General features: G+C 35.3%; 1 protein-coding gene across 1 annotated transcript in view; it reads right to left on the bottom strand.

Annotated features, from left to right (window-relative positions):
- Positions 1 to 2,985: 2,985 nt before the first annotated feature.
- The window catches only part of LMBRD2 (LMBR1 domain containing 2), a 19,689-nt gene continuing 6,091 nt past the window's right edge, over positions 2,986 to 16,583 (bottom strand). The window contains exons 6-17 of the mRNA XM_010142153.1: positions 15,061 to 15,135; positions 14,620 to 14,733; positions 13,850 to 14,033; positions 12,800 to 12,981; positions 11,895 to 12,028; positions 11,598 to 11,703; positions 10,772 to 10,869; positions 8,918 to 9,021; positions 7,694 to 7,740; positions 5,430 to 5,532; positions 4,090 to 4,219; positions 2,986 to 3,046 (exon numbers count right to left, since the gene is read on the bottom strand). Of these exons, the coding sequence (XP_010140455.1) occupies positions 2,986 to 3,046; positions 4,090 to 4,219; positions 5,430 to 5,532; positions 7,694 to 7,740; positions 8,918 to 9,021; positions 10,772 to 10,869; positions 11,598 to 11,703; positions 11,895 to 12,028; positions 12,800 to 12,981; positions 13,850 to 14,033; positions 14,620 to 14,733; positions 15,061 to 15,135 (1,338 nt within the window). The remainder of the gene's footprint in view (positions 3,047 to 4,089; positions 4,220 to 5,429; positions 5,533 to 7,693; positions 7,741 to 8,917; positions 9,022 to 10,771; positions 10,870 to 11,597; positions 11,704 to 11,894; positions 12,029 to 12,799; positions 12,982 to 13,849; positions 14,034 to 14,619; positions 14,734 to 15,060; positions 15,136 to 16,583) is intronic.

Here is a 16,583-nt window from a genome sequence, read left to right as displayed (position 1 = left end):
TTTACATATTTGGCAACATTCGGTTGCCAAAAGCATAGTGTGCAAGGCAGTTACATTTTCAATCACCTAATCTGGAGCATCAAATGTGACGCAAGAACAGTATTAGCCTACAGTACAGTCACTGCTTAAAAATAATAAAAGCTTGTGACACTGGGGATCTTCCAGAGTAATCCAGAGGAGAACTCTTGAGAGATTTTTCATACCTCTAATCTCCATGCTTTCAAAAGCAGCCACTGGTCACTCCATTGCAACATCCAAAAAGAGTGAGTGGATTCCTACCTCAGTATGTTCAGAATTGCTATGTTAGCAGCTGAAATCCCACTGCCATTAATCTATATAGGCAACTCCTCTGGTTATTGTATCCCAGCAAAAACGGCACAGAGGGCTACACCATGGACTGGGCAGCTTTTGTCTATAAAATCTTGACCGAGTTTCCATTGAAAATTCTGTTTGTGCCATTCCACTGATTTCTGAAGGGGGAGAAAAAAAGGCCCCAAGAAGGCTCAATCCAACTCTCTGAAGTCAGCAGAGGCTATGTAAGGATACTTCACAAGAATTCAGCAAAACAAACATTCCTTCTACAATTCTTCTGTTAGCACTGAACTAGATCCCTTTCTAGTGACATTTCAAGAGTTAAACAAAGAACTTGAACCTTATTTCATGCAAAGATTTTTACAAATAAGCTTTTGGGCAATTAAATGAGACAGAAATTTAAAAACAGAAATACCAAGTCTAAGAACATTCATGTGGATGGGTGTCCAAGAACACATACATACCCTTTCATATGGGGCTGAGTTCAGGATAACATTTCTAAATAGATTTATAATAAATTAAGTAGGTACTAACATAACATTACTAAAGAACAACATGAATAAAAGGAGTCTCATTTTCTCAACTTCCAGTCCCTCATTCAGCCATAAGATTTTGATCAAGCTTTTACAATGCACAAAATACCCACACTAAAAAAGTGCCCTCTTACAGGTAACCTGGAAATTGCATGAACTTGGATACATGTGGGCATGGCTGTCGTTCACTGTATTCACCTAAGAACAGAACTGACGATTATTTTATGTCTGCCAATTTATTAATATAATTATTTCTATACAAATAGAGTATTTTTATTCCTTCATAGTAACAATTCAGTGTTTTAAAACAGGCAGATCAATATATTAAGAATACTACTACTGTTAGAAGAAACGATGTACTAATTAACAGGAGGTAGTTAAGATTCCCATTAAGAATTCAGAAAATCACGGCTATTTTAAAAAATTAGTAGAACACTTCACTCATGCAAATTTACGTTTTGGAATATCTCATTCCAAGCTGCTTTAAGGGATGTCTGTTCCTTTAAGCACTCCAAAGAATTTATGATAGAAACATGTTCTCTTTCAGTTTTCAACCTAACTTTGCATTAAGCATGTAAGAAAAGTTCCAAGTGGTAAAGACTTAAGACAAACTGCAATAAAGCATCATTTTAAATTAATCAGATTTTCAAAGATATCATGATTTTGACCACATCTTTTACCTTATGATTACATTTGAAAATTTATTCTACTAACTACGGTTTAAAAATGTATCTACACCCATGAAATTAATGTGACACTTTTTTACACTGTTAATAATTGGCATTTCGAATAGCATTCAAATGAATAAGCATTATCCTTTTTGCAACAACTTATTGCAAAATACAGGCACCTTGTAAAAAAAAGATACATAATGCAACCAGGACATCTGGGACATAAAAAGTGTTCACCATTATCTAGTCATGCTCTGTATTTCCCTTCTTTTAATCAAATATTCTACAATTTGAAGCCGTGCCTGAGGTGGGTGCAAATTATAATGTTTCAGCATTTAACTCAATTTTCACATTATATTTCTTTTACAGTTACAAAAACACTAGTGTGTCAAGATTTTCAACCATTACAACTGCAGACATCTTAAGCAGACATCGTATCTTCGATAATGTATTCTTGCTATTGCACATACACTCATATGACAGTGAAACTCTGGTCCATATTAAATTTCAACTATTTACACATGCTAAAATCATTTATCTATATATAATGTTGGGAAAAAAAATACAGCTTTCTTGAGCAATACATCTTGTCCTAAAATTTATGCAACTAAAATTCATAAAATCATAGAATACCAGGTTGGAAGGGACCTCAAGGATCACCTGGTCCAACCTTTCTTGTCAAAACCATGGTCTAGATAAGGTGGCACAGGACCCTGTCCAGCCAGATCTTAAAAGTTTCCAATGTTGGGGACTCAACCACTTCCCTGGGAAGATAACTGCAATACCTCATGGTTCTTGTGAAAAATGTCCTCGTGTCCAATTGGAATCTCCTCAGAAGCAACTTGTACTCACTACCCCTCAAAAAGGGAGTCTTCACCTTCTTTGTAGCCACCCTTTAAATGTTTTTATGATTTTATGAAGAACAGTCTGCTATTCAATCTTCCTGCTTATACAGTGTCTGATTCAAAGACCACTGAAGCCAAAAGAAACCTTAATTTAATTCAGTTGATTTTGCACTAGGCATTAAGTTCAAATAAAAAAATTATAGAAAGTGTTTATACTATGGTAATTGATATAACTGCACTTTGGATGCATTAAGATGCTCTCACAGCATCTCTTAAAATACAAAAAAATCCCCTTCCTAAAATGTACAGTGTTACAGTTCGAGTTCAGCCCTAGGTATATTTGTGAAATTCACCGTCTATTAACTTATTTAACGGTTTTCTCCTTTTGGTCATGACAGAAAAGCCTATACTGATGCACAACAATAACTACAATAGAAGAAGTGTATTCTTGTCATAAGTAGTAAAGTTATCACACAGGTGCATTTCCAAAACAGTTATTCCTTCATATTCTTTTTTTAAACAAAAATGATCTTTTCTGGTTCAGTGATATATCACAGATACAGTATTTTCCAAGCAATGAGTAGGAAACAGATTTCCAGGGAGTCTTCTTTAGCTTTGAGGAATTTATACACCTTCAAATATATTGCTTCGAGACATTGACAGGTATCTTCCACCAGGCTGGTACCTGCAGAGTTAATTTTAAATACAAAAAATATTACAGGAGACAGAAAAATAAAGAGCCATGAGATCATATAACTTTCACTGCAGTGTAATCCCTTAACTCTCAATGAATTACCGATCTGAAGTTTTACTGAATTACTGTTTCCATGAGAATTTGATAGACAGTAATTAAATTAAATCTCTTGTGAGCAACAAAAAAAAGTGACATGAATACCGGGAGTCTTAAATAACTTTGTTTCCTGACACCAAAACACCCAACCAAAAAACCCCAAACCAAAACCAACTAACCAACAGCATCAAAAAGTTGGTTGGGTGATTAACAGAACATCTCATTGGGTATTCCTAGAAGAAATACACTAGCAAAGATCATGAAAACAAACGGCTACATACTTATCAGGAAAAAGCCAGCTTCAAAAATCGTCAGTCAAATGTATTTTAAAAGCATTTTAAAAGCACAAGCAAGTTCTAATGCAAGCACAATGTACTTCCTCTCTGCAGTACTTACCAAAATTATGAACAGTCACAAAGCCAGAACCTAGTGACCTTAGTGCTCTTACTGTCTTAGAATGCTTGTAACTATTGCAGGAGCTGTATTTTTAAAAATAAATGTTACACAAGCTATTTTTAGGTTAATTGAAATTTCATACGCAACTATTCTTGATTTTTTACCTCTATATAATTAAAGATGGGTTGCTAGGGGAGAGCTCAGCTAAGCTTTGTGGCTCCAGATTTGCTTTTTAAAGAAAAATTTTGTTCAGAACGTTCCACTCTGCAAAGTCTGTATAAGTGCCAGAAGACTTATTAAGTTAAATTATATTCAACTCAAATCTTACTCAGACATTTCTAGAAGACTGAAAAACCCTCAGGTTTCAATTGGTTTTAAAAAAATTCCCATGAAGAAGGAGGAGAAAAGCAAAAGATCTGGGTGAGATGACAAATTGTATTTACAAAACTATTATAATGAAACCATCTAATACAGCTGTCACAGGTGAGAAGACAGAAGACATTAGTATTTTTTAATCATAAATAACACAAAAAATTCCTCACCTTCCTGAGTCCAATTCAAGAGGGTCATCATTTATCGAGTCTGCGTTAAAATCCAAAGGTTCTGCGTCCTGTAGGAGTTCTATTCTATCTCTTTCGGTTCTACCATTTGATCGAGTGTACTTTGATAGTGCTGAATACGTAAAAGGAAGGAAAGACGCTCATTTGCTCTATTAACACCCTGGAGTGTGTGGAGACATCAAACTTAAAAGACCATAATCGTAATTTGCTACTATCTCATCCAAAGTGTAAGTGCAATGGTTTAGAGTAGATTCAATATCAAACCAAGTCTGGCTAAGTCCTCAAACTTGCAGTATTTGTTTGAATGCAGTTTGGTTTGTATCTCCATAGCAGTGTTTACTACAACTGTTCTTTTGATTCTCAAGTAGGATGAGATCTACTTTGCAAAGAATCAAAGAAAATGAGAAGCTGTATACAAACTTTAAATCAATCAATCGTCAATTCATCTTCCCAAATTCCCATTTTAACTACACTAGCTGAGTGCTTTTTTGTTTGGTTTTATTTGTTTTTAAAGATGCAGCATCATGAATTCATATAGTTGTTTTGCAGTTCACTCTGCCACCTTCAGTAAGACAGTATCTACAGTTTGTTTTGGTGTTGGAATATTACATATTTGTATGGTTAACTTTAAAATATAATTTCATGGAATTTCAGTTAGTCTATCATGGAAAAATCTGGATTTCCAACTTTGTAAAGAGGAGGGGAAATCTACCAAAGTTGTTTCCAAAGCATGTTCAAAGCTTTCCTCCTCCTCCCCTTTTTCCTTCTTTTTTTTTTCAGTTTTACTTCCTACTTGTTAGCTTACAAGACATTAACATTAAAAAGACATTAACACTGTGGCAAATAAACATTTTTGAAGTTTAGAGAATCCACAAAAATTTTTCTTTGCTGACAGACATTATTAAATAGAGGACATATACACTCATGTGACGTGCTATTTCCAGTCTGAGAGAATTCGCTTGGAAGTTTAAGAGCTAAATTTTAAGTTTTAAAACTCCCAACTTCTAGATATATTCTAAACAAGTTGTCTTTGTTGACAACTACTGCTCCAACTGCAATCATTATATGCCCCATAAGACCAAATAGTTGAGAGTAGCTAGAATCTCCAAACTCAACTAAATGAAGTGTTGAAGATGGGAAGAAACACAGTAATGTTTTCAGGTGACTTTAACAAAATGGCACTTTGCCACATAAAGGAATATATCAGCACATAGTCTAAGACAAAAAAAAAAATGTATTTGAAGCTAATCACAGAGCCAGCATTGTGCAGACAAGATGTTATCAAACAAAACCAAACTACCTCTGAAACCCACAAAGCTTACGTCTATTGTTAGTGGTCTCTGAGAAGCTGGATTCTTTTTGATCTGTGTGGACAACTCTGTTTCTAGTGGAATCGTCTCTATTTCCATAACGCTCCTTCCATTCCTGGAAAGAGATAAAAAAAGGCACACAAGCCATGAGGAAAAGCAAGACAACAAAAACATGTAGAATCAAGAAATATTCCAGATCTACAATTTAGAGCTAATTGGTCAAACACATCAGACTATGAAAGTAATACTTCGAAAATGCTCCTGTTCAGTAGCTTGATACAGGAAAAATTTTTGTCTTAAGACACGTCCCTTCACTAAACTAGTTACTGTAACTGTTCTTTGGAAAAAAGACTTGCACAGAACAGACTGCATGTTAAGTCTGCACTCAAAGTTCACTCCATTGCTCTAAGTTATGGTGGGAATGTTGCTTTTTTTGTTATTGACTTCCATCTAGTGGTAGAATGGAAAAATAACCAGATGCAAATAGCACAAAAAAACATTTGGACAAACCACGTTTACTGAGCTTATTGTTCAGTTTTATTTCCATTACATCATGTTTCAGTATATATAACCAGTTTAGTATGAAGCATAATAAAATATTAAAGAAAGAAAAAGTCCAATGCTTTCATTAAGAGAAGACTTTATGTCTCAACAGAAACTTTTCCAATGTATCTCAGATTCCTATCTAAATCCTGAATCATGGACTGTCAAGAACCAGTATACTTGAAGTTACTGTGCTAATTTATGCCATATGTTACAGTTCTAAGCAGCAGAAGGATTTAATCATGATCCAGTAAAAGATAACACTCTCAAAAGCCCCAAAATCTCAAGCATGATTGCGCTGCACTATTTAAGACAAACTCCAAACATCTGAATTTGAGTTTGGTGTTGAACTACAATTGTTGCTTAATGTCAGATCATTTCAGTGTAAACTAAATGCATTATGCATTTGTTTCTATTTTCTTTCACAGTAAGTTCAACTTCTAAGATTATGAAATGGGGGGAGAGGGTCAGAAGAAATGTCTATGAAAAGCCAAGAGGTTTTAGTCCCAGTATTATCCTGCCTTTCTGCCGATGTTTTTCCCTTCCTTTAGTCAGTTCATTTTTTGCATACAGCCTTTTGATTTACCCTTTTGATTATGACTTTCTATACTAGATTCCAAATGTCACAAATTAATGAAAAATTAGACCCATAGTTAACAGATAGTAAAATGAAGCTGTCAGGATTACTTTTTATTTGGATTGACTTCCTTCATAAATCTTTCAATTCAGCATGCACTGAAATATGACTTGAATCAAACATTTTGTTTGTTACTCAGTGGTAACAGTATCAATTCTGTCTTAAATGTAATTCCCTCATCTGTAGGAGGGAAAAAACCAAATCTGTGCTGAATGCTTTCCAACGAGCACACAAAGTGATGAATAAGTTTGGGAAGAGCACAAAGTCCACATTTCAGTGAATACGATGATACTGCAATGGCAGTTACTTCAAGCAGAGTAGTATCAACATAAGACACTATAAGCCATTTCAGATTATTCTGCATCCTAGAAATCAGGACCCTTTCTAATGCTTGTTACAACTATTGGCATACACCATTCTCACAGCACACCGAGCAACAGAGTGTCCAAGTATTGTGATCACAATTGCCCTCTTATTCTATAAAATCAAAATATAAATTATTCCCCTCACCTCCCCAGCCAAGACTATTCTGCAAGACGAAACTAGCAAAGGGTTTAGGGAACTTATCTTATGAGGAGTGGCTGAAGGAACTGGGATTGTTTAGTCTGGAGAAGAGAGGGCTGAGAGGAGACCTTATAGCTCTCTACAGCTATCTGAAAGGAGGCTGTAGTGAGGTGGGGGTCGGTCTCTTCTCCCATGTTACAAATGACAGGACGAGAAGAAATGGCCTTAAGTTGTGTCACGGTAAATTTAGGTGGGATATCAGGAAAAGATTTCTTTACAGAGAGGGTTATTAAGCTTTGGAACATGTTGCCCAGGGAGGTGGTGGAGTCCCCATCCCTTGACATGTTTAAAAGCCGTATGGATGTGGTGCTGAGGGACATGGTTTAGGGACCCTGGCAGTGCAGGGTGAATGGTTGGACTCAATGATCTTAAAGGTTTCTTCCACCAGATGATTCCGTGATTAAAATAATTCCATGAATTATTGGGGACTTATTTTTTTGTGCAATAGGTTATGCTGGATTAAATAGCACTGGCAAATCCTATCAGACATTGTAGTATATTAATATTATAATTAGCTAAAACAATCTCATACCCTTCTTCTGTTTTCACCTTCTTCCTGTCTTTGTCGTTTTCTTTTCTCTATAAAAAAAAAAAATTAGCTGAACTCCATAAAAAGAAAATCATGACTTGTTCTTTTATTTTTTTTTTTACATGAACAACAAAAAATCTCAAGCTAACTAGCAGAGCTTCCTATTGAAATGGATGGCTCATACAACTAAACAAAAACAAAAGACGAAGCTTCTTGTCTATCATTATAGAATTGCCCATGCAAATGAATTCATCATGATATCTTGAGTCAAAGTAAAACATTTGGATACCAGCTGGCAAAGCAAAGCAAAGCAAAAAATACCTCTTAGAAATAGCTGGAAAAAGTATGATGTTAATAAGAAAGTTGAGCACTGAATCAAAGTCTTGCTGAAGTTTTGTTAAGCCTGAAGTATGACCCAAATAGCTTGTGTGCATATCTGCTATTAAGCTTGAAATGTAACAGAGTATCAAAGAAACAGTAACATCTTGTTTAAGGAAATGACATGTTCCTCTCCAAAAAAATAACTACTGCTACTCTAAATAAATCTTAAGCTTTGTTTTTCATGAACTATGAAAGGAAAATAAAAGTATTCCATAATAAAACACTTTATCTAGAGATTTTACTTCCTAAACATTTACTGAAGAACAACAACAGCTTTTAACAACTTCCAAGAAACACTTTCAATAAAAAAATTAACATTAAAAAAATTAAAAAGCTATTCAAAACAGGAGATAATTACACTCTACAGAAAAAAATGCTTTCTGTGATAAAACACAGTTATTTGAATTGGCAAAAAATCGTAAAGAAAATGACAGAATCTGCGCAGCTTACACAAATAAAGATTATAATTAGTTTGTTGATGGTAAGGACAATTTAAGTGCTAATCATCCTTTATGATAGATTACAAAAGCATCTGCTCAAGTATTATTAGATCAGTAATTACTTCAGAGGTGCACCACTTAGAGTGAGGTATCAGTTTTACTCATCCAGTATCTGAATTTTAGATATTTTTACAGTTCATTTAAGATGTCAGTGAAGTCCATCCGGCATGGTTTATATTGTAACCACAGTGCTCTAAGTCTATTGCATTTTGTGCAGTAGAGTGCCTCGGCACAGTTTTCAAAGTATTGACAAGCTATATGCTTGTATTTTTTTTTTTGTGTGTGTGTGCAACTTTTCAGACTTACTGTATTTTATGGGAAGACTAGGAGAGAGCACCTAACTCACCCTTTCTGATTAGCTCTTTTCCTTCATCAATCAAATCAGAGGTCATTTCACTATCCCCCATGAACTGCTGGAATCCCAAAAGATTCAAACAACGAGTTCCTAAACTAGTAAAACAGAAGGAGAAGCAATTTCCTTTATTAATTTAAAATTAATAGTTCAGATACGTTACAATGCAAAATAAAAAACAATTCTTCAGAATTTTAGGGACAAATCAAATAAAAATGCAATATAGAATAAAAGACAGACTATTATACTAGCTGAGAAAACAGAACATTCAAACACACAACATGTCCCTAAATACAACTGAAAGTGATGTAATAATCCTATTCAAATAGAGAGGTAAAACTGTTTATAGTCTGAGAGTAGGGCAAACGATTTAAGGTAAACGATTTGATGCTTGAAATGTATATAACAGAATTTATACCTAAGACAACAATTTCTATAAAAATTCTGCCTCTTACGATTTCCGAGGGTTTGAAACAGTAATAATATAAGAAAGCCACCTTCAGCTCAGGTCTCACTCAAGACAAATGTGTGGCATTCTCTGAAGCTGTAAGGATGCTAGCTGATATTTTTTATACCGGTTAGGTGGCAGTCAGATAATATGCTTGCTCCATCTTTTTTAAGCTAGTCCTGGAACAGGATAGCATGAAAACACTTTCGCCTTTTCAACTTCACATCAGAGAACACAACTGCTGTTTTTGTTACTGTTTTCCTCTCTCCACAGTGGAGCATCAATAACACATTCAAAGTTGGCTTCATCGTGTATTTATGCTGAAAAGTTTTTTCCTATACCATCGGAACAGTAAGACTGCTGATTTAAAGAAGGCAGACAGCTTTCCTTGATAGATTTTAATTAAGCTAAGATACAGTTCTGCATTGTATTTGAATTGTTATAGGCCATTAAAGTTCATGCAAAGCAACTTCCTGTCCTCTAGTTTCTTTTCTTCCTTTTCATTATGGTATTCAAGATGCAGGATCATCATGGACAAAATGTCACACAAACTATTTTCTTGTTGTCTGCTTTCCTGTTTGTTTTTGCCTCCATCACCACTTTTGTCATCTAACCTAAAGGTAAGCAGGGAAAAACTAGTACTGGATACTTGCTGTCTTACTATCTGTGGATGCACATAGGGTATTAATGGACATTCAAGGCACTTAACTGCATTCTACACAACTCAAAACATATACATTGCTTCTGATTGAAAGGTAATGCAAAATTGAAGAACTGAACACAGATGTGGTCGCATGAGGTCAGACTGGAAGAATCTCATCCCTTACAGTGGACAAAACCAGACATTTTAAAATGTAAGGATAAAGCAAGCATGTTAACAGTATTTTTTGCAATTACCCTTCCGGCTTTCAACAAACCGTGGCTTAGGGAAACAAGATCAAATTAATTAAACCACTACGCTTTCAAACTGAGGTCTGCTAATGGATCAGAAATTTGTTATGAGCTGTTAAAAAGTTCATTACCTAAAGTTTCTGCTAACGCTTCTTAGTTTGTTAGAAAACTTTGCTGAAAACATATCTTCCTCATAGTAATTTTAATCTCAAAACCAGAATCTAAATGTTTGAACTACAAAGTCTGAACAGATTAGACCTCAAAATCTAGGAAAGAAGTTTAATGGGTAGAAAACCCCCACAACTCACTTATGAGATAATACAACTGATATTCTTAAAATGCACATATATCGCATATAAAAATAGCAATTTATTGTTTTAGGTTTTGCATTTTTACTAACACATCACAACTCAACTGCTGGAAAAGTCGAAGTGAATATCTTCCTGACTGCTGAAACTAATATTATTAATGTAAAGAAATGTGGAGAATCTGTCTCGCAAATCACTTACCTAAAGTATGTGGCAATACAGAGAATGACAACGAGCATTGGGTAATATATATAGAATCCATCTGCAATGAAGGACAGCACTCTCATGGATCCCATTATCTGGAAAAAAAAATCAACAACAACAAAGTCTAATCAGACATATATACCCATAAAGATTGTGTCATCTCACTTTTGGCAGTCCACCACACAGAAACACACAGTCCTTTACAGTTAATGAAACGCAGTTAAGTATTATCATTACAGATCACAAGTCAGACAGCTGACCCAGAATAACCAGATACGAATGCTGCCTCTAACAGTGTATCCTCTGAAGTTTCTAAGATGTTAGATCTCACTGTCTCACCTAATCCATAAGCAGTTCAAATTTGGTGGATATTTCCATCTGCTGTGAAAAATAACCTCTGGACAACACTAACAAGCTACTTGCTAACAATAAACATGTGAGATGTAACTTGCTTTCCTAAAGAAATTAGTTTTTTAGTGAAACTCACTGGTTTTCAGCAGCAAGTTAGGTTTGTTCCCAATCTGCAAGCAAGTCACATATGCTAAAGCCAGTAGAAACTTAAACTATCAGGAAGCCAAGAACAGTCTGAACTCTTCAGCCTAATACTGCAGTTTCTTAGGATACAGAGACCAAAACGTAAAAACTGAGTTATTGATGACTCCTAGCAATCATCATCAAACTTCTGTGTAAGTACGTATTCTACCCTGTTTAATAATAGTGAAAAGATTTGAATATCTAAATCTTACTACAAATAGTATTTTAAAATATTTTGCCTATTCTCCAAACCATACAGAAGGCTCAAACCCACATTTTCTGTACTTACAGATGTATAAGCAGTTGGCTGAGCGTTTCTGTGAGAGATCGTTGCATCCATATGGGTCAGGCCCAAAAAGTTCAAGCATAAAGGTGGAGTAAGACGGCAAAATAACCTGCACAAATGCAGAGGCATTTAAAAAAATTTCTTACAGTAAAAATGTTAATAAATCATAACTGCATATACCACAGAATAATGATGTACAGCTTCTTAGGATATGATTATAAATGAAAGAATATATATGCAAGTTTCATGGACATCTGAGTAGCTGACAGAACGTCTGCAAAATATGTGCCACATACTCACATGCCACTGAACAGGAGACTGTACGCATCTGTCTGATGATGTGAAGCTAAGTAATAATAGTTAAATACGCGGATCCTGAAGACAGTAGAGTAAACACAGATACTTAGGAAAAAGATGGTAAGAAAACAGGCCATCTGGGAGGAAAAAAAAAAAATCAAAGTTTGAATCTAGAACTCCACTGAGGGTTTTAATATTCAGCACACAGTCTGTGTATGCAACAGGTCGACTGCAGTTTTTCATTTTGAGGTGGGACAGTAACACCAGCTGTAAGAAGACTTTCAGGATCTTTTTTGACTAATTTAAATTGAGAAGGATACTTGTAGTGTTATGTGTTTCATATAACCTAAAGCCGTTGACCTTAGGAACATTTATTTTACTTCTTGTTATGTAAATGAAATTACTGTAATTGCCTTGATAATTACTATGATTGATTTTATATTTCTCCCCATAAAAAGAGATGAAACCAAGTGTTTTCAATTCCACCTATTTTCCTAGTATACTGGAATTTTTCAGCTCAGTTCCTTTACATTTGTGCAGACACATGCTAGCCACGCCCGTGGCTGGATTTCTGGTCAACAGCAAACTCCTGTTTAGCAAAAAGAGGTCACACACATATCTGAATCGGCACGAAGACTAAACACCTAAGCTAAGCTTTCAGCCAGTGTTTCCCAGATTACTCTGCACATGACATTCAGTTCAACTGGGTCACACCCTCACCCCAGATGGGGGAGTTTTAAGAAGTAGCAAAAAGCAGACTCCCTCCATAGAAACAAAGTTTGGTATTACACATTTCACAGACCTTCTCAAAGTTGACAGATTAGACTTATTTTTAAATCAATCTGGTATACTATTGTTATAACAACAAACTTTCTGAAAATATTTTTGAATGATTTTCTCAAACTTACCTCTATGTATATATAATTATATGTCTTTTCTGCCAGCTGTATGAAAACTGCAAATAGGGATAAAACTGGTTTTGTGCTGAAAAATGTGCACTCTGACCAAACAACAATTACAGAGAACGTGGCCAGAACAACAGCAAGCACCCTGTAGAACCACGGTCGTAGAAGACATTCCCAGTACCACTCTGGAAGAGACAAACACACACACATCCGGAACGGGTTAATGAACATCACACAACCAGAAGTGGAACTCCTTCACAAAAACTCTTAAGAACTTCTGGCACACACACCCTTAAAATCAAGGCTGGAATCTGTAGGGTCACACAGTCAATTTCAGGGCTTTTCGAATGCCTAGATGTCAGGCTCAGCCCTAAGGAATTATATGCACAACTGGGCAAAGCAGGGTGGGATTTGGGAGGCAAATTTTGCAAACACGTTTGGGTGTGTGGGGTGTGTAAAAAAAATAACTCTTCACTGTTGGCCCAGATACTATGGATGATGCAATTTTTGTTTGTTGTCTGTAACCCTCTCAGAAACAAAGCTTAGGATGTAAAATTATATTGTCCTACCCTGGAAATAACGCACTGCTAGTGCACAACAAGTTAGAATTTAAAACATGATTAGGAGAAGACAGTTTCTGAGAAGATGCACCTGCAGCTACACCTCCTAATGTTCAGTACACAACACATGAAGACTGCCGTCCTCCTTTTGCTTTATTCAAAGAATGACGCCACCTTAATAACATCCCACAAATGCAGAAGGTAGCCATGATCCAGCAGAATAATGTGGCTATTTTTCTTTCTTCTTCTAAAGCTCCAAAGTTTGCTACTGCTATTACATCAAGTAACTGCTATTAAATTCGTAAAAAAATTTAAGCTTACAGTCAAGAGCATAAATCAATACTTGATGGCTATTCCACTACATAAATGTATTAAGATGCACATTTGCTGTCCTCTACTGTAACTCAACTTTCTACATGAAACAACTGGTTCTTCCTAAAGAATGGTACCAGTTACTCCTTTACATATTCAAACACTGAATGACAGAACTTACCAACAGTTGGTGTGTAGAAATACTGAATAATTTTATTCTCTGGTTCCTGGGAATGGAAGGTATGAACAAACTGTCGAGTTGCACTGGTTTCATTTTTTGCCACATCTTCTAGGTAAAATGCTTGTTCTAGAAGAATTTGCCACTGGACCTGTGTACGACAATGTCTCTGTACCGAATAGATAACCTACAATAAATTCCAAGAAATTACAGTTAGAACATACTTGTTTCAGGAAACGAGTGAAAAGCCTTTCAAAATGCCTCTAAAAATGTCTATGTTACTGAATTGCAAAGATTAATTCTGTGTACTCACAAAAGCAGGCAGTTAATTTTCTAAATGTATAAACCATAAAAGGACTATATACATGATTCCTGAGTTTTGCAGGTCTTTTATCATAATCTATCTGCAGCAATAACCACCTAATTTTTCTGACACACCACTCTATTTTTCCATCTTAGTGAATACGAAGCTTTTATGACTTCGTTTTTTAGAATACACGGCTTACTCACAGACAGTGAAAACACTGTCAAGATATAATGCAACAAGAACACTTCTTACACATCCAGATATTTGATCTGGACATCACTTGTAATATTAAAATTCTATTTTTACTTCACTGAGAAAAGTTTCTGTTACAATCTGTTTGTATAGCAATCCCCAAATGCACTATACTCAGCAATTCAGGTAAAGTTCACTGAAAATCTTTGTTTGACTATCATTTTTTTCTCATTATATTAGCAAAAGTAAGGCACACTTTCATTTATTAATATACCTGCTTGTGAAGTTTGACCAAACTTTTTTCACTTGGGTAAGTGTTATGTCTTTCATCAAAATCTTCATAATCATCCATGTTCCTACCCATTCTTTCCTGGTACTCAGTAGGACACTGGAAGGAAATGGGAAAATTAACTGGAAGATGAAGGTCTAGCACATGCTCTTAGTTAATCACTTCCAAATATTTGGAGCATTTCAGGCAACTGAAAAGCTCACACTACGAGTAGATCTTCCTGTTTCTAAAATACCACATATGCTGAAATACATCAGATCAGTACATACATAAGAAAGCATTCCATGAAGAATTTCAACTCAGAGTCTGGTCAGAAACTCAAAGGATGCCAGTTAGAGATTTTATATTAATGAGAAAAAAAAATAATGTACAAGAAGCACCCCATCCCATTTGAACAATTATGGCTGAAGATGAGCAATTTGTTACCTTCTTCAGTATTGTATCAACACATTTTCTCAAAGGGTGGTTATACTTGATACTCTCACTTACTTTACGGACTTCCTGTTGAGGAAAAAAAAAAGAATACATCGTTGTTTCATTCCATCCCTCCCAATGGAAAAGATAACCATCACATCTTAAACACAAGAGAACTTCCTAAAAAGCCACAGATTTACTAGACTTCTAATAAAACATAATTGAAGGAGTATTTATAAAGAACATCTATGTAGGGTTTTTTAAAAAAATCCATGATGTCACTGTGCAAACATTACTCTGTAAACATGTGGAGCACTGGTTTCTATGCGTGAATGTTAAAATGAAAAATATTTTCTTGTTTTAGTTGTAGGTAAAGAGGAGTTTCCAACTTACCTGGTTTAGCTTCACTTTTATTACTTTAAGCAGCTTGATGAATATCACTTTCCACTACTTCATTTTCTATCTTCCTCACATTTATCTCCACACAGCTAATTTCTAAGAACATTTGGCTTTTTTCAGTAACAAAAAGATGTTACCTAACAGCTAGACAAGTTGTGTCAGAACTGGCTCTAGCAGTTAATCAGGCTTAGTAAGAACTAGATTTTATTCTTCATCCTACTGGCAATCCAAACAACCTTTTGATGCTTTTTTCTGTTGTCACAAACAGCACTTTTAAAAAAACACAAGCAGCTCTAGGGGACAGAAATAATTGTGAAGTCTCAGACATCTTGTCATATAGGATGATTAGGTAGACAGAAGAATTGTATTTGTTTAGTGTGACAAGGGAGGCTAAATGGATATAGACAGTCTTTCAACATAAGAGACTGTTGTAACAGATGACTGTCAATAATTCTGGATTCCCTATGAATCTCCTGAGGGAACGATCTGTGGCAAAGAATTTTTCACTGTGTAGTGGGATTTGAAAAACAAACAAAGTATCGCAAGAATGTCTGTAAGGGTCAATCCTAATATGTATGGCTCTGTAAAACAGAGCACTGGACTGGAAAAAACAAAGTAAAAAAACAAGAAAGTATCCTCTAGTAGTATAGTTTGTGATTCAGAATCTCTGAAAAAGGAAGAAAACTAAGGTCTAAAGTGGGTGAGAACTAAAATTTTGTGATTCAACACAGCAGCAGTTCCTAATATTTAGAATCAAATTCTCAGATTCAGCACTAGCACTTTCAGCACTTTTAAGAATTTTTCAAGATTTTCACACACATCAGTGTTCCTAAGAAGGCTGAAAAGAAAATATTAGCCAAGATTCCTAAGATATAGTGCAATTGCCTCTAGACTGAAAGAAAGTGGGGGAAAAAAAAAAAGAGTAAAGTGCCAAACCCTGAAATAATTAACAATATAATATATTGTATGTTGTGTATGACATAACTTCAAAATCTGTCAGTCACCCTGCCTGACTTAAAGGACAATCTAGTGCAAGACAGCAGTGCAGAACAAGAATATCTTTTCAGGAGAGTTACTGCCTCCCTGAATTAGGGATGCCACCGAAAGACTGAAGAGCTTCATACAACCTTCTGACT

This window comes from Buceros rhinoceros, unplaced genomic scaffold (assembly GCF_000710305.1).
Source record: "Buceros rhinoceros silvestris isolate BGI_N320 unplaced genomic scaffold, ASM71030v1 scaffold18000, whole genome shotgun sequence".
NCBI classification, from domain to species: Eukaryota; Metazoa; Chordata; class Aves; order Bucerotiformes; family Bucerotidae; genus Buceros; species Buceros rhinoceros.
The sequence above is the reverse complement of the archived record's forward strand: the minus strand, read 5'-3'. Positions and strand labels throughout refer to the sequence as shown.